The sequence below is a fragment of the Fringilla coelebs genome (genome assembly GCF_963513975.1).
Source record: "Fringilla coelebs genome assembly, chromosome: 24".
NCBI classification, from domain to species: domain Eukaryota; kingdom Metazoa; phylum Chordata; class Aves; order Passeriformes; family Fringillidae; genus Fringilla; species Fringilla coelebs.
The window spans coordinates 7440774-7458851 of NC_140050.1; the positions used below are offsets into that span (position 1 = coordinate 7440774).

Here is an 18078-nt window from a genome sequence, read left to right on the forward strand (position 1 = left end):
CCTGGCTCCTTCTGTCACAATCCCAGTGTGACCTCTCACGGCAGCAAGCAGGGTCCCAGACTGTTTGCCCTACAGATGAGGCTCTAAAACTTAAGTCAGAGACCCCTGCAAAAGCTTTCTATTGTAGGAATAAATAATCACCCCTTCCACTCTACACAGGCACTACTGATACCCTTGACTCCTCTCACCCAACCCCAAAATCCATTGTTTTAGGTGGCACTAGAACAGTAATGTGGGCTTTGTCCCTTGTCACTGCAATTCCGTGTGTGCCCCAGAATCGACTGGGCTGAACCAGGATTCCTGGGGTGAGAGCAGGAGGGGCCAGAGGTTCATCCTGAGAGCACCCCGAGGCTGAGCTGAGCAAACGAGTCAGGCAGAAGAATTCCACCGGGGTTGGCAAATTCTTCTCTCTCACTGGACTTGATGGCAGCCAGTCCCCTGTGAATCCCTGACCTTCACACTCCACAGGCTGCCTGGGATGGCTCACAGGAACCACAGGAGATTTTCTCCTGTTCCTGATTGTCAGAGCACACAGCAATTCTGGTGTGAATGTTGTTGCATCTGCTTTGGACAAGTCCCGTCAACAGCACCTCTGCAGCTGCCCAGAGCTGTGCCAGGACATGCTTCGGGGTGCAAATGAGGATAGGGAAGCATTTTCACTGAGAGAATCACAGAATCCCAAATGGTTTGGGCTGGAAGGACCATAAAGCCCATCCAGTGCCACTGCTGCCATGGCCAGGGACACCTTCCACTATCCCAGGCTGCTCCAAGCCCCGTCCAGTTCCACTGACTGTTCCAGATGGGGTTTGAAATTAGTTGGGTGTCTGATCCAACCATTGGGCTGCAGTTTGTGGAGACAGACGGACATCCCTGGACAGCAGGATAACCTGCCAGTCAAGTCCTGTCCCAGGGTGAGAGGAATTGTTGTGCCAGCTGGGCAGGGAGGCTGCATGACAACACTGAAAGCCCAGCTGCCAGAGAAACCTGCCTGAAATACCCTCCTTGCCTCTTAAACTCCAGTCTTGTGCATGAACCAGCTCGGTGGGTGGAAGGGCACCATGTGATAACTCGCCTCTTTCTGCCTTTTGACTCCCAAACACTCCTCTCTCATTTTTCCCTTTTAGCCCTTCTGTCCCTCGCCCTTTTCTCTCTCCACCTTCCCTCTGATTGCTGAGCAGCTTTTTGACTTTTCCATCAATAAGTCTAAAGAGCATTTGAACTGCTCTGGTCCCCCTTCTCTCCTCCCTCCAGTTCCAAATCAGGCAAGCTCATCGATCAGAGGAGCTCAGGAAATATCTGGTGTTTTGTTGTCAGGCTGATAATAACATTGCAGTTGTGAATGGGCTGCTGCAGGCCTGATCATGGACACCTGCAGGGTTTGTTTAATTGCATTTAATGACAAATCCTATACAGAGGAGCATTGCCAGAGAGATTTATTATCCGCCAAAGAGGCAAAGCACAACAGCTCAAAATATAATTTGCACTGAGCATTTTTCCCCCTGCCTCTCTTTAAAGCACGGTAATAAATGACAAATCGGGTAAAGTGGGAGACATGGGGCTGGGGAGGAGGTGGAGGGCAGAGGACAGAGATTGAAACCAAAGGAAATAACAGCAATAAGGCCACATTGTTCTCTCTGCCCTCCCTGTGGTCTGGTGTGGAGGAAATTCTGTTTGTTTAATTTACAGCCTGGGAGTGCAGCTGGGGATCTCTCTGTGATGAGCCTGGTCAGAGATAGCTGCAGGCCAAGAGTCCCCACTCTTTCCAGACAGGCTTTTTCCCATCTTCTGGAGCTAAGTTTAGCTCCCATCCTTAGAAACAATTCCCGAGGAGCCTCCCAGGGCTGGGGAGAGGGGCGAGGTCCAGCTCCACAGGACAAGGAGCCACGTCCCTGAAATCTCTGGGACAAAGCAGAAGTGGCAGATCCCCTCCTGACAAATACCACACAGAGAAATACAGCCCCACAGAGACAGTCTAGACAAAAACCTCACATGCCTCTGAGCCTGCAATTTATGTTTCCTACTGAACACCTACCTCACTCTGAACAGGGAATGGCTGGGTGTGAAACCAAGAGAGAAGCTCTTGCTCACATGTCTCTGTCTTGATTTTTACCTGTCTGGCAATGACTTGTGGTAAATCCCTTTGTGCAGCTGTGTCCCAGAACAAGGACTGAAAACTTGGTCCTGGTCACCTGGAATTCCAGTCCAGCTTAGCACTTCCCAAACTGTCTTCTCTCTCAAATTCATTCTTCTTTACAATTCATTCTCTCTTCCAGTTATCTTGGGCCAAAGACTGAATTGTCCTGAATTTCTATTTCTAAATATTGTCTCACTTCCCAGATGTTTTCACTGCATACTCACTCCTGTCCCACTTGATATTCAGACTAGAATCACAGAATATCCTGAGTTTCAAGGGACTCAGAAAGACCATCCAAGTTCAGCTCCTGGTTAAATTTTAGCCGGGAGGTTTGGGGTGACAGCAGTTTTGTACAAGAACACATCCCCCTGTGTTCAGCAGCTGGCTCTGTCCTTACACAAACAGGGTGTTGGGTAACACCTGGACCCGTTTTTATCTGATTTCCTGGACAATGGCAGTATCACTAATGCTTGCTGTTAAATAAGACCACCTGGACATCTCCTGGTATCAGCCCCAGCTATCACAAACACTCCTGCTACCTAGGCCTGCACAAAGGGCTGTTATCTCGGAGCAGCACAAATCCCCAGACTGAAACACCCATCTGGAGTTGAGTAAAGTGTCCATAGAAAGCACATATGTTATAAAAAAGGAGAGGGAGGGATGGGACTGCTCCCCATGAGCTCCCACAGGGCACAGCCCCTGCCAGCAGCAGCAAACCCAAACCCTCTCCTGTTGCTGCACACTCTTCATCCTCCCATGGAAGGAGCAGCCAAGGCAGCTGAGGAATGGTTTTATTTCTTTCCCTTTTTCCCCACCTGCTTACAAAAGTACCCAGAAAAGCTGGGTGAAGATGGGAAGAGGCTGTTCCCTGCCTGATGTCAGTGGCTGAGGTGACAAGGAATAAAGTCAGATCCTTTCCACGGGTGTGAGCCAGCACTGTCCTTCCACACCTCATCCACGTGAGGGATTAGCAGAGAAGACCTGGGCAGTGAAAGAAAAGCTGGACCTGAACCAAAGATTGCTCATCAACGAATCCAGAGAAAGGGAACAGCAAAAGGGGTCTGTTTTCCTTGCTGAAATCAGCTTCTCAGTGGCAAACCAGGAAACTCGACCCTGGCATTATCTTTCTCTTTGCAGAGTCCTTTTCTCCAGTGTTCCCCAGCACATATTGCATTTGCTTATTGTAGTCAGACTCAAATACAGCTGGGAGACAGACAGTTGACAGAGCACTCCTGGAGAAGTTTATCCCAGGGTAAGGCAGAGGAGCCCCTGCTGAGCCCTGATGTCCCTGTAGAGTCTCTGGAGCGAGGAAATGGAGCAGAAGCTCACGGGAACAGCACAAATTGGAGAGATGATTACAGGGAGGTTTGATGTGGTCTCGGGAGGAACGCTGCAAAGGGCAGCATCCATCCCTGAAGGAGTGACAGGAACAAGGATTACAGGATGAGAAGAACTGAGGAAGGATGCTGGGAGAAGATGTCCCTGAGGAGGAATGGCTGCTCTCCTGGCCTGGCTCTGTGTGGAAGACTAGTGATTTTGTTGTTGTGTTTGTAAAGGTGACAACAAATCATAGCCTGCCATACAGCCCAGGCTGCCACGGCCCAGGTGTGCAAGTGTTTGGGGGTGCAGGAGCTCCTGTCGTGGCTTATCCTGCTCCTCAGTCCAAATGTCCCCCAATTCCCTCTTTGGCCCCATTTATATCCTGAGCATGATGTCCTGTGCTCTGGAACATCCCTGGGGTCAGTTGGGGTCAGTGCCAGGCACCCCCAGCCCCTCCCCAGCGTGGCTGGACAAGCACAGGAAAGGCCTTGGCTCCGAGTGAGCTCAGCAAGAACAAAAACCTCTCTGAGTTATCAGCCCTGTGCTCAGCACAAACCCAAACACAGCCCCAGAGCAGCCACTGAGGAGGAAATTCACTCTGCCCCAGCTGAAAGCAGCACAGGACCCAAGGAGCCCACCCAAACACACCAGGGCAGGGTCAGGGCACCCAGACACTGCTGGGCTTCAGTGCCTGGCAGGGCTTGTTTGGAGAGCTGAGCCCTTTGCTTCCAACAGGGCCTTGAAATATAAAAAGAACAAATTTTCAACACCACTCAGAGCCTCCATTCTCAAAGGTATTTAGGTGTGAAAATGAAACTCTTGAATCCTGCCGAGGCCAGTGGTAAAAGCACTGAAATATCTTTAATAATTTGGGTTGTTTGTGCTGTCAAGCACTTTTCTCTTTTTCCATTTTTATTTTTTTAACTCCCCAGGCTCGGCATTGTCCACATCACTGGTACTGTGGCAGATGTGATTTGGGAATCACAGAGTGGTTTGGGTTGGAAGGACCAGAAAGCTCTCCCAGTGCCACCCCTGCCATGGCAGGGACACCTTCCCCTGCCCCAGGTTCTCCAAGCCCCCATGTGCAACCTGGCCTGGGACATTCCAGGGATCCAGGGGCAGCCATAAATCTGCTGCCAGAAGAGTTTTAAACCTGTACACAGAGCTGACGTTTGATAGTGCCTGAAAGAGAAGATCCAGGTTTCATAAACCACAACAGCTCTCTCTCCCCCTGTCTCTTCCTTCCCCACTGACAGATTAAACCCACACAGAACGTTGAGGCAGCAGTGCAGCCATTAGTGCTGCAATGGCCAGGCTGGTGTCTGATGTAAATGAAACTTTGATTTAGTGTTCCCCCAGCAGCCTCCCCAGCGTGTTCACCCTCTGCAGGCTGATCAAAATCCTCCCTCCCAGGTACCTGCAGCCTTGTGCCCCACATAAGCACAGAAAATAATGTCATCAGAGCCCTGCTGATGGAGGCAGTTACAGGACAAAGGCCCTGCAGCAAGGTGGGGATTGGGTCATCGTTCCTGCTAATGTCAGGGTGCCATTTCTCCCTATTTTTAGAATTGTTCCCTTTGTACAGCAAATTGCTTAACTATAGAGACAATCTGGTGTTCACCGCTCTGGGAGCGGGGACCCATCTTTCCTGCCTTCAGGAAATCACACAAACTGCTGAAAGCTGGAGATGGATAAAACCTGGGCACACAGGAGCCTGCAAACCTCAATTTCCACAGAAAAACCTGCGGAGCTGCTGCAGCCCTGACTGAGCACAAAGGAAATTTCTGCAGGTTTCTAAATTATCCACTCTCTGCTTCAGAAGGAACTCAGGGATTCAATAAATCAGTATGGACTCTGCTCCTAAATTTTTTCGCTGCTTTTGGAACTCTTAGCACAGCTCCAAACTTCTCCACGTTTTGAGGGAAGAGATGGGGAGCAATGGATTAGGAATTCTGGAGCCTTTCACACTGAGGATGTTCCAAACCATCCCTCCCAGCCCTTTGTTATTCTCCACACTGTACACCGTGGTTGTCCCAGACACCTCAGCGTGGATTGAAGCTCTGGGGCTTCAAAGCACAGCAAACACGAGCTGTAAATTCTGAGTTTGCAGCCCAAATAAGCCAGGCAGACAGAGAACAGTTATTATTCCTGGGTTATTGGCAGAGAATTGAGACACAGGAAGATTAAATGACTGGCCCAAGGTCACCAAAGGAGCCTTCTGTAAAGGTGAGGGCTCAGCCTGGATTTCTGAAGTCTGCCCAGTACTTCAGCCATCCATTCACTTGCTCTTTAAGTACCCTGTCATTATTTCTGTGAAGGAAATTATGCTCCTCCTGCAGCAGCCAGCACCGTGTAATTCTGCTTGTCTGAAAGGGAATATGAAATGGCAGTTTCACAAAAAATTAACCCTCCTGCCTCGCAGCCTGGCAGCCCTGTCACAACGTCTCATTTTTTATCTGCTCTTCCTCCCGTGGGGATTTAACTCCCCCCTTTTCCCCAGAACTCTGGCTGGGGTTTTTTTCTGTGTTATCCCAAAAAACCCTACACCCCTGTGGGGTCTGCAGGGCAGGGATGGGGGGGCTTGGAGCCCCTCGTTCCTGCCCCAGCTCTGGGGATTCACCCAATTCCTGAGCTGCTGCTGCACAGGGAGGATCCCGGCAGCTCCTGGGAGGAGCAGCAGCAGCTGGAGCACCTGGGAGCAGCCACAGGTGCCTGGCAGCCCCAGGGGATGGCACAGGTGAGAGGGGGAACAGCCACAGGTGCCTGGCAGCCTCAGGGGATGGCACAGGTGAGAGGGGGAACAGCCACAGGTGCCTGGCAGCCTCAGGGGATGGCACAGGTGAGAGGGGGAACAGCCACAGGTGCCTGGCAGCCCCAGGGGATGGCACAGGTGAGAGGGGGAACAGCCACAGGTGCCTGGCAGCCCCAGGGGATGGCACAGGTGAGAGGGGGAACAGCCACAGGTGCCTGGCAGCCCCAGGGGATGGCACAGGTGAGAGGGGGAACAGCCACAGGTGCCTGGCAGCCTCAGGGGATGGCACAGGTGAGAGGGGCAGCAGCCACACCTCTGGGGCCTGAAGGGGCTCCAGGAGAGGGACTGGGGACAAGGATGGAGGGACAGGAGCCAGGGAATGGCTCCCAGTGCCAGAGGGCAGGGCTGGGTGGGAGACTGGGCAGGAATTGTTCCCTGGATCCCTGGCGGTGCCCGAGGCCAGGCTGGACTGGGCTGGCAGCCGTGGTCTATAAAAGGTTTGGGGTGAGTTCCTGAGGCTCCAGCACGTTGCACACCCAGGGATCTGCAGGACAGGCTGCTGTGACACTTCTCCTCCTGCTCTTTATTCCCTCATTACTGAGAAATTTCTTATTAATGGAAAACCCATTTCCATCAGCTGCACTTTACCCCACGATGTCTCTGAGCCCACCCAGAGCCGGGTTTGGGACCTAACAACCTGTGTGGCGTTCTGGTGAATTCCTAATGGATTCTATGGAGGGGAAATTAATAGGAAGCTTTGGTTAATAGATACTTCAGATAAAAGAGCGAGTGCATCTGGTCACCATGGCAACAGGGAGAGCCAGCGGGGAGAGGAAATGTCACCGTGTCTGTGCCTTGACCTGCAGCACAAACAGCCTGGCAGCTGGGCTGGCACTGCCTGTTGACAGAGGGGACAGGCACAGGGACACTCCCGGGCTGGCACTCACAGCCCAGGAAGGCCCTGACACGCCCAGAGGGCTCAGGGTGTTCAGGTGGAGCTCGTGGGGCTTTTTCTGGGTGAAAACTCGAGGAACTCGTGCCCAGAGTTGTGTGTTTCCACAGCCCTGAGGGAGAGGTCGGACTCGGTGCTCCTGGAGGGCTTTTCCAAGCCGAAGGGTTCCCTGGTTGCTCCTGCCCTGGCGTGCAGGGAGCTGCCCTTGCACAGCACAGACACCCTGCAGGTGTCTAAGGGACCTTGCCCCTTTTCTTCTCGAACACAAAGTCACTGTGCCACACAATTCCAGGAGGTTTGGGCTGGAGGGAGCTCAGAGCCCACCCAGTGCCACCCTGCCATGGCAGGGACACCTCTCCCTGTCCCAGTGCTCCCAGCCCTGTCCAGCCTGGCCCTGGGCACTGCCAGGGATCAGGGCAGCCCCAGCTGCTCTGGGAATTCCATCCCAGCCCCTCCCAGGGAACAATCCCCGGGCACACACCTGGTGTGGGAATTGTGCCACGGACACTCTGCTCCAGGAGCGGCGGCTGCTGCTCCCGGGCACTCGCAGAAGCTGCTGAAGTGAAAATTGGGCTCCTGCTGCCTGTTATGCAAAAGCAGTTTCTTAGCAACAAAAGTGATATTCTGCGTGAAGGCAACAGGCATCAGTGGGATAATCCACTGTAATTCCAGACAAGACCTAAAACGGGTGGATGGACTGAATAATAATAATCATGACAGACAGAATAGTAATAATGGAAATAATGAGACTAAGCTTATTTCCCTTGGTAGGAGAAACCCAGCTATAAATAAAATACAATGGGAGAAACCCTGTGCCAGTTCTCTGTATAAAGATTAGGGACACCTAAACTCAATTTATGCCCTAAAAATAGACTCTGGTGAGTAAAGCTTTGCTCATCTAAGCCGGGCTATTTATTGCTTGAGTGTTTTCCCTCACTCTGGGCAAGTATTGTCGCTCAGGCATGGAGTGAGCTGGACCTAATGCCCCGTGGGGGGAATTGGAGCGAATAAATCTGTGTTCGCTGCTGGGGACGAGGCTTTGCCACCTCCAAGGCAGGAAACTCGTATTTTAGAACGCACCACCAGACCTGTGCAGGACCGTGGACAGGCCTGCGTCACCCATCTGACTCCGTTACAGCTCAGGACCTTATGGCTTCATAAAACCTGCAATTAAACCACGTCAGATTAATGCTGTGCAGCCGCTGTGTCTTGAAGTGCCATAACATCAAGGAATTTAATAGAAATGACACCGCTATGAAAGCAGCACACGCGGGGAGCCACAGACACACCTGGACAGCGCCTGGGCCGCGCGGGGCGCACTGGGAAGTGTAGTCCCGGCGCTGGTGAAATCCCGTTAGCGGCGCAACACCCAGCGGGCTAAGAAGACTACAATGCCCAGCATGCCCCGCAAGGTAAGGGCGCACATCCTTCCCACCTCTCCCCTTACCCCCTCTGCCTTCTGGGAAACAGAGTGCGCGCGGTGCGGCGTCGGGCGAGCACTGCCGCTCCCGGGACTACAATTCCCATCATCCACCGCGCGCCCCGCTCCGCCCCTCGAGGCGCCATTTTGTTCCGCGGCGCAGCCTGAGATGGCGGCCGGGCCCGGGCGGTGAAGGTCCCGCCGCGCTGAGGGCAGGGGGGTCCCGCCGCCCTCCGCCCGCCCCGCGCCGCGCTGGGGCCGCGCCGCCGCCGCCGGTCCATGGCCTGGAGGCGGCCGCTGGCGCCATGGACCTGCGCACGGCCGTGTACAATGCGGCCCGCGACGGGAAGCTGAAGCTGCTGCAGAAGCTGCTGGGCAGCCGCAGCCGGGAGGAGCTGGAAGCACTGACGGCGGGGCCCGGCGGCGGGGGCGGCCCCGGGGCCGGCAGCACCCCGCTGCTGATCGCGGCCCGGCACGGCCACCTGGAGGTGGTGGAGTACCTGCTGGATCACTGCGGGGCCCGCGTGGAGGAGGGCGGCTCCGTCAGCTTCGACGGGGAGACCATCGAGGGGGCCCCGCCGCTGTGGGCGGCCTCTGCTGCGGGGCACCTGGGCGTGGTGCGGAGCCTGCTGGACCACGGCGCCTCGGTGAACCAGACCACGCTGACCAACTCCACGCCGCTGCGGGCCGCCTGCTTCGATGGGCACCTGGAGATCGTGCGGTACCTGGTGGGCGAACGCGGGGCCGACCTGGAGGTGGCCAACCGGCACGGCCACACGTGCTTGATGATTTCCTGCTACAAAGGGCACCGGGAGATCGCCCGGTACTTGCTGGAGAAAGGGGCCGACGTGAACCGGCGCAGCGTGAAGGGAAACACGGCCTTGCACGACTGCGCCGAGTCGGGCAGCCTGGAGATCCTGCAGCTGCTGCTCCGCTCCAAGGCCCGCATGGAGAAGGACGGCTATGGCATGACCCCTCTGCTTGCCGCCAGCGTCACTGGCCACACCAACATCGTGGAGTACCTGATCCAGGGGGGGCTGCAGCAGGACGAGGCTGCGGGGGGCCAGAGCGGGACCTGCGCCTCAGGTGGGAGCCATCAGAGGGGCTGCAGTGAAGAGGGCTGTGAGGGCTGCGGTGCTTCGGCTTCCAGTCAGGACGAGGTCCCGAACGTGTTCTGCACTCGAGAGGCTGCCGTGGAAGCGCTGGAGCTGCTGGGTGCCACGTTTGTGGACAAGAAACGAGACCTGTTGGGAGCCCACAAGTACTGGCGCAGGGCGATGGAGCTGCGCTGCGAGGGCGGGAAGTACCTGCCTAAGCCCGAGCCCCGGCAGCTGGTGCTGGCCTACGACTACTCGCGGGAGGTGAGCTCTCTGGAGGAGCTGGAAGCCCTGATCACGGACCCCGACGAGATGCGCATGCAGGCGCTGCTGATCCGGGAGCGCATCCTGGGCCCTTCCCACCCTGACACCTCCTACTACATCCGCTACCGCGGGGCCGTCTACGCCGACTCGGGCAACTTCGAGCGCTGCATTAACCTGTGGAAGTACGCCCTGGACATGCAGCAAGGCAACCTGGAGCCCCTCAGCCCCATGACTGCCAGCAGTTTCCTTTCCTTTGCCGAGCTTTACTCCTACGTGCTCCAGGACCGTTCCAAAGGCACTTTAGCCACCCACCTGGGCTTCTCCGACCTCATCGGGGTGCTGAGCAAGGGGGTCCGGGAGGTGGAGAGGGCCCTGGTGCACGGCAAGGACCCCGTGGCCGACTCGGCGCAGTTCACCAAGACGTTGGCCATCATCCTGCACCTGGTTTTCCTGCTGGAGAAGGTGGAGTGCACCCCGGAGCAGGAGCACCAGAAGCGCCAGACCATCTACCGCCTGCTCAAGTGCAGCCCCCGCGCCAAGAACGGCTTCACCCTCCTGCACATGGCCGTGGACAAAGACACCACGACGGTGGGGCGATACCCCGTGGGCAAATTCCCATCCCTGCACGTGGTGAACTTGCTGCTGGAGTGCGGGGCGGACCCGGACAGCCGGGACTATGACAACAACACCCCCCTGCACGTGGCTGCCCGCAACAACTGCCCGCTGATCATGAGCGCCCTGATGGAGGCCGGGGCGCACATGGACGCCACCAACGCCTTCAAGCAGACGGCCTACGAGCTGCTGGACGAGAAGCTGCTCACCAAGAGCACCATGCAGCCCTTCAACTACATCACCCTCCAGTGCCTTGCTGCTCGCGCCCTGGACAAGCACAAGATTCCCTACAAGGGATTCATCCCCGAGGAGCTGGAAGCCTTCATTGAGCTGCACTAGGGCGTGACACCGACGGTCCCCGGCCTGTCCCACCCCGCTGAGGTTGTGCAGCTGGAGGGCTCGGGCTGGCTGTGCCAAAGTGCCCAGGGCCGTTACTGTGCTGAGCTTTGTCCCCATCTGTCACCACCCAGCTGGCGTGTCGGGCAGGGGAGGAGGAGGAGGAGGCCCCTGAGCTCATGGCTGTCCCTCGTTGTCACCTTCAGGTACCAGCTCTCTCCAGTGCACTCTGTCCACAGAGGCCACAGCCCCTGCCCTTCCCCATGCCACCATCGTGTCCTGAGAAGGAAGGAAATGGAGATTCCCTGGGACCTGCTGCCTCTCCCGTTAGTGCTGGATTAACTCAGTGTTCAGCTTTGGAGCAGCTACACATCCCCCACGTGCTCTGGCCCTTCCCACCCCACACACCCAACACATAGAAAGTGAGTGAGGAATGAAATACCCTCCAGTTAATCCCTTCCCCTCCTTCCTGTCAGCTTTGGGACAGCCCATGCCCAACAGCCTAGGGGCTCATGCTCTGCCCAGGGATGGCACAGGGCTGGGTGTGCTGAGGATGGGGTTTGTCTCTCTCTTGGTTGGCCAAGTAGCAAATGCTCTTAAAGGCCTGAGATTTCCATGATTGTGCATAAAGCTGGGATGTTTTTTCTCTCGTAGAGCCAGGCCCTATCTATGCTGCAAGACTTCTCCAATCCTGTAAGATAGAGGAAGGTCAGTTCTGGTTATACAGTTTCATCCATAGATGTTGTAGTTTATGAATGGGGAGGAAAAAACTACTGTAAGAACAAAATCCTGATGTGGTGTTCAGGCCCTTGGCTTGTCCATTGCACACCCATTTGCTCCATTCCCAGCATGTGCGTGCTTTGGCTCCAGAGGGCAGCAGGGATTGAGCTGGAAGGGTGAATGAGGATGGTTTGGGAGCCAAAACAGCACATTTTGACCTATTTTCAAAGCTGAGCTCTTGCAAGCCCTTTAGGCCAGGAGGTACCTGCAGTGTGGAGGTGCTTGGAGGGGGTTATGAAGGCAAGTGAGTGTTTGTGGTGGGTTTGCACCAGGGTGGGCTGAAGGAAGAAGCAAGAAATGAAAGTTTAAGGTGCCTCCTTGTCCTTCTGAGGTTTTAGTATCATGTGCTTGGGCTCTGTTATTGCCCCATTCTGAAACTTCATGCAGTGGATTCTTAGCAGCGGGTTTGGGCTTTTGAGTCTTCTTTTTTTTTATTTTATTTTTTTTTTATTTTTTGTAACTTCACTGAGGATGGTGCTACTTCCAAGGTGGAATTTGAAATCTCACCTGGCTGCTGTTTGGGCAATCTCCTTCCTTTGATGAGGATCTGCACACACCTTGTTTTTAACTCTGTAGTCTCAGGGCAGGTTTTTGCCTCTATGAGCAGACCCCTCCGTGGTGCAAAACAAAGAATTTCCAGCAGTTTGTCCTTGTGCAGGCGGTGATGGGCAGCCTGTGGCTCCTTCCCTGGCCCTGAGCAGGGTGGGAACACAGCTGAGGGGGGAAGCAGCTGCCTGGAGCTCTGGGAAAGGTCCACCTGGGAGAGCAGACCCCTGGCCCCACCCTTGCTCTCTGTGCTACTGAAGCTTCTCTACTTGTATTTATCAGCCTCAATAACCACGCTCTCCGCCCCTTCAAGATATTGTAGATCTGCCAGTACATTTTGCAGTGTTAACTATAACATTTATTTATAAAGCGAGGAGGTTTAACTTGAATTGAGCTGTCAAGTGCAGAGTTAGTTTAGCTGCCTTCTATTTTTTTTCCTTTTGGCTGAAACCTGAACTAAACTGCAGGAATGGGATTTGTTCCTTTGTGAGCTGATGAGCGCTCTTTAAATAATAAAACAAAAAATGGCTGCTAGAATGCAAGTGCCTTGGACTTCTTCCTGATAAGCCTCTATATTCAGGTGTTCTCCTCTATTTTCAGTTTGTTTCCCAGGGATGGGACACTGTGGGTATGGAATTCTGGGGTGTTTGCAATTAAACAGGTGTGATTGGTTCATTTCATGGTTACTCCTGTGGAAAACCAATCTGTGCAGCGTTGGCAAGCTTCCCCTGGAAAAGAATGACCCTGACACTGAAATGACACCTCTTCTTCTATGTTTTGCCTTATATTTTGATGCGAATCAATGTGAGAGGATCTGTGTTGATTCAGGTTATTACCTGCCTTACGCATGTGGCACAGTGGACATAGCAAGAGAAAGAGGAACACTGTCATCAGTTTGGTTTCCAACCCCAAATCCATCAGGGATTGTAAAAACAGAGGAATTAATGGTACTGGAGTTAGTTCCACACCGGCACTTGGATCCCAGAACTGCTTGGTCTTCCCCAGGGAGGGTGGGTGGATAAAATGTTTGAACATTTGTCCTGTCGTTTGTTGCTCCATCCCTAGTTCTGATGCCTTGATGAGGGACGGTGCCCTTGTGCTGAAAGGGCCATTTGAGCAGTGTCTGTAGAGCCTGGGCCGTGCTTCTCCCAGCCAGCCATTCCTCCTGTGCTGCAGGTGGTCTCCAGGTGTGGGAGAGCAGCTGCCAGGCAGGCACCCAGAGCCAGGTGGCCTCGGGGCAATTCCATCTGCACCCAGAGAGGTGGGAGGGAAAGGGGTTAATCCAGGCAGGAGCAACTGGAGCAGGGCTCTTGTGGTCAGGGAGCTGGGGGAGCCAGTCAGGTGCAGCAGCCCTGAGGAGAATATTCTGTGTGATGGAAAAGGCTTCACTTCTTTTAAACACATAAATAATCTCTAATTACATAGAGGGCCCAGCAATTAAGTGTTGATAGTAATTAGAGGGTGGAAGAAATCACTGCATGATTTAGGAGTAATTACACTGAACAGGCCTGCTTGGCTGTAGGGCCAGCTCCATGTGGGCAAAACACGGAGTTGTGAGGAGCAGGGCAATGTTTCAGTGATTATTTTGTTAATTCTTGGACAGAGAGGAGCTTTTTCTCCAGTGTGGTGGCTGCAGACCCTCTTGTACCCCAGACACAGCTCTGCCTCCCCTGTGTGTGATCCAAGCACGCTGGATGTGGCTGTGCTGAGGTTGTTTACAAGCTGCAGCAGCTTCCAGTTGACTAATTTTGCATGATTATTTATAGTAGGAGAAGAGCTGGGAAAGGGGAGATGTGGGAGTGCTCCCAAGGGGAGGGACTGTCCTGCACCAACGGCGGGGACAGGAACTGCAGTAACACACCGACTCTTAATGGTGCTATGGAGAAGAGAAACCAGGAAAATAAAAGGAATTTGAGCACTTGGAGGATGCCAGCAGGCTCTGGAAGGAGTGGATGAGTTAATCCATTGTCACTGGATCCTGCAGAGTTAAAATCCAGTCTTTGAGAGCTGGAAGCCAAGAGTTGGGGGCAGCTCAGAGCCTCCTCCAAGGATTTAATAACATCTGTCTCAGGGGCTGGCTTGGGGCTCAGAGGGCTCTTGGACCAAGGCTGCAGTCTGGAATGAGGCCTGACAGGGCCCAGCTCGGGCAGGGATGGGCTTGGATCCTCCTGGAACCTGCATGGACAGCCAAGGAGTGCCAGGAGCGCACACAGACCTGCAGGGATGCCTGCAGTGGGGTCACTTCCCTGTGCTGATCACAGGGGCCTCCACCTTAGCAGGGAGTGGCTCCTGAGGAGCCTGGAGCTCTGCCCTGCCCCTGGCACAGGCTGAGCTGGCTGCTGGGGAGGGAACAGCCCCATTTCCAGTCTCTGGGTGGCTTTGGGGTGACCTCTGCTGACGACCAGGAAAATGGCTGTGCCTGGAGCATGGGAGGAGGAGCGAGGGCTTTGCTCCAGGTGCCCTCCTGGTGTTAAAGCTCAGCAGGTACCACCCTGGTAGATCCCTTGCTCAGATCCTGCAGAATTACCCCTCCCACTCTCCATTCCTGCATTTCTCCACCCTTCTGCACTATTCTGCTCACTGGTTTTGGTTTTTCATTCTGCTCTTTCCTTTAAGGCAGCTTCCCAAAGCATCCCTTGCAGATTGTCCCTCAAATCATTTGGTCAGTGCCATCCCCCAGCCCCTCCAGCCAACATGCAGAATAGTTTTCCATATATCCCTGACTACCCCTTTTCTAATTCTACAGGAAAGAACTGCAGGAACACAAATAAATTAATTACAATTTATTTATAAAATCTTCAAGTAGTTCCAGACAATCAATAAAATAATTTTTTTAGTTACTTGAAAATAAGCAGAAGGAATAAACAGTTTCAAGTGATCACTACATCTTTTTTCCAACAAAAAATGAAGAATTTTCTTTTGTGCTTCAGGAAAATGGCACTCTTGATGCATAGAGTAACAGTCCCAGCCCCAGCAGAATCACTGTAATCCAGGATTTGAAATGAATTTTGTCAGAGGTTGTGCCTGGCTTGCTCCTGGCTGTGCCCTGGCCCAGGTGGGGCAGTTTCCACCTGCATCACGTTGTGGTTCCCGATCTGAACCATGCGGGCGTGTTGGATGATGAGGGGTGGCATCCCTGCCTGGCCTGCTGTGAGGTTGTAGTGGCCTGGGGGCAGCTGTGCTTGGGAAGGGGGAGGACCCCTCTGAGCAGGAGGGGGGTCCATGGGGGCAGGGGGACACCAGGGTTGGGCTGCTGGCCCTGGTGGCCACGGCCGTGGCACTGCCGGAGGCACCCAGGGAGGGGAGCCCAGGCTCAGGGCAGCCAAGTTCTGCTGGGCTTGGTGCTGTTCCTGGAGCTTCCTTCTCTGCTCCCACATGGCTTTCTTTTCCCTGATCTTCTTGGGGTTAAAAGTCTTTTGCACATTCTTGGAGAAGACAGGAGAGCTCTCATTCAGGGTGACGAGCGCACTGAGCATCCTGGGGATCTGGTCGCACTCCAGGGCATTTGCCTTGGGTAGAAATGGGATGACTGAGTCTTGCTTGGTGGGGTCCAGGATGGACTGCATCAGAGCAGTGTCTGTCTGGTACAGGCACAGGTTGCAGGGAAAGTTCTTGGTCAGCAGGAGGATCATGAAGGCAGAGTTTTCCATGGCCTCCTGGAAGCAAATCATGCGGCTGCGCCCGGCGATGAAGAAATCCTCACTGAGCGTGGCACCGTTGGACACCCCCATGCTCTCCAGCAGGTCCTTGACCTGGTGGGCCACGATCTCATCTTCACTGGCGTGCAGGACAACAAACGTGAAGAACTTGGCCCCATCTGGCTCTGATGGATCCATGGCTGGGGGAGCAGGAGGCCTGGCTGGAGAGGGGGATGAATGCAGGGGAGGAGGATATGATAGTTTGGAGGGAGATTCCTGAAGAGGAGGAAGAGTTGAGGAGAAGGAATAAGTAGGAGGAGGAAGGGAACAGGTTGAAATAGAAGCAGGTGCAGTGTTAGAGGGGATGCCTGCTGGAACGTAGGAGTCCTGCATGGACACGAGGGCTGGAGCAGTATCCACTGCAGCCCTGGAGTCAGGGACATCAGCAGATACTTGCTTTTCATCCTGCTTTTTCCTTGGGGGGTGAGGCTCTGTCACTGTGCTGGACACGTCGCTGCTTTGGGCAGGCTCTGAGGGCAGCAATGTCTCGGGAACGGGGAGGGGGGAGGGGTGACAGGGACTGACCTGCAGAACCTTCTCTGGCTGGGGCCCTTGGGCAGCTGTGCCCTGCCCAGGGGGAGGGCTGCGTGTGCTGGCCCAGCTGGATTCCTGTGGGCCGTGGCTCTCTGTGTCCCCGTCGGGGTGTCCGGCACGGCTGGGCCAGGGGACACACTCGGGGACAGAGGGCTGGGTGTGAAAAGCAACTGTTGGTGACGCACTGATCTCCAAACAGCTGGACAGGGAGGAGCTCCCCACAGAGCGCAGGGTCCGTGGGCCTGAAAGGTCTGAGTTGCCTCTGATCTCCACTGGTGAGCTCCTCACCATGCAGTGGGAGCTGGCTGTGTGGGGAAATCCTGCATCCTCACGGGATCTCAGCATCCCAAACCCATCCCCTGAGCCCCCACTGGCTGCAGAGCCCTGTTTGTCCCGTTCCTTGGGAGGGGTGTTGTTGAATGTCCCTTGCTGAGTGTCCTTGCTGGCACGGCAGGCTTTGTCCCTGGCCTCAGGACTGCACAGCTGTTCCTGTGCCAGCACCGTGTACACCTGTGCCAGCAGTGCCACGGCACCTGCATCCAGCTGAGGAGGCTGCAAATGCTCCCTGTCTTTCTGCGCTCCTGCAGTGCCCAGTTTGATCTGCTGGACGTACTGAGCTGCCCGGTTATCCCTCAAGGCATCCAGACAAATTCTTGCATCCGTTTCTTGCCCCAGAGTGAGCAGGACCATAGCTTGCAGTAACTTGCTGCAGGGCCCAGGCATCAGGTGCTTCAGTTTGAGTTTGAGGCTCAGCAGTTTCTCTGCTGGGGCCTGGGACAGAATGTTGAACACGTCCTCGAAGCTGGGCTGCAGCTCAGCGCTCTGTGCCATCTCAGCAGCTGCTGGCCCACACCATGGACTGGAGCAGGGATGGGAAAAGCATCTTACGGCAGAGGGCTGTCAGCCTGTGGGGCTGGGGGTGCCCCGCTCGCACTCCTTGTACCCCACAAACCTCCGGTGCCCAGGGACTCTGCTCGGAGCTGGGGCCTCTCAGTGCTGGCAGTCTGTGAGGAGAACAGAGGACAGCGTTCAGAGGGGTGCTGTGGGCACTGGGGGATGCTCTGGAGCTGACAGGCTCTCTCTCACACCTCCCAAATGTTTTTGCATCTGTTCCATGCTTGCAGCTGTGGCAGCGCTCTGTGCATTATTCCGACTCTGTGATTAAGCAAAGAGCACATTCTTTGCGTTCATTTCACATTAATTATAACTGGTTTAAGATAATTGATGAAATAATGCTATATTTAGGTAAATCCAAGTGTCTCCTCCAGGCAGCTGGTTCCAGGGGTCTCTCAGGCTCCTTGTGATGGCAGTCGAGGCATGAAACAGGTGTAGAGGAAACCCTTTCCAGCCGATAACCTGTGTTATCAGGGAAGATTCACAGGAAAAAATTCCTTCCCAATATCCCACCTAACTCTGCCCTCTAGCAGTGGAAGCCCTTCCCTGTGTTCTGTCCCTCCATCCTTGTCCCCAGTCCCTCTCCAGCTCTCCTGGAGCCCCTTCAGGCCCTGGAAGGGCTCTGAGCTCTCCCTGGAGCCTTCTCCTCTCCAGGGGAGCACCCCCAGCTGTCCCAAAGCTCCAGAGGGACTCCAGCCCTTGGAGCAGCTCTGCAGCCTCCTCTGGACTCTGTCCCAGC

At 54.7% G+C, this 18078-nt stretch overlaps 2 protein-coding genes across 2 annotated transcripts; one reads left to right on the top strand and one right to left on the bottom strand.

The window, feature by feature from the left end:
- Positions 1-8739: 8739 nt before the first annotated feature.
- On the top strand, positions 8740-12750 carry FEM1A (fem-1 homolog A). The gene is made up of 2 exons (XM_084221159.1): positions 8740-11093; positions 11542-12750. Exon 1 carries the CDS (start codon positions 8884-8886, stop codon positions 10888-10890), a length of 2007 nt encoding a protein of 668 aa, XP_084077285.1. The 5' UTR covers positions 8740-8883; the 3' UTR covers positions 10891-11093; positions 11542-12750.
- A 2474-nt stretch (positions 12751-15224) lies between these two features.
- On the bottom strand, positions 15225-17313 carry TICAM1 (TIR domain containing adaptor molecule 1; the record flags this gene model as incomplete). The annotated part of the gene is made up of 1 exon (XM_084221112.1): positions 15225-17313. Exon 1 carries the CDS (start codon positions 17274-17276, stop codon positions 15225-15227), a length of 2052 nt encoding a protein of 683 aa, XP_084077238.1. The 5' UTR covers positions 17277-17313.
- Positions 17314-18078: the final 765 nt, after the last annotated feature.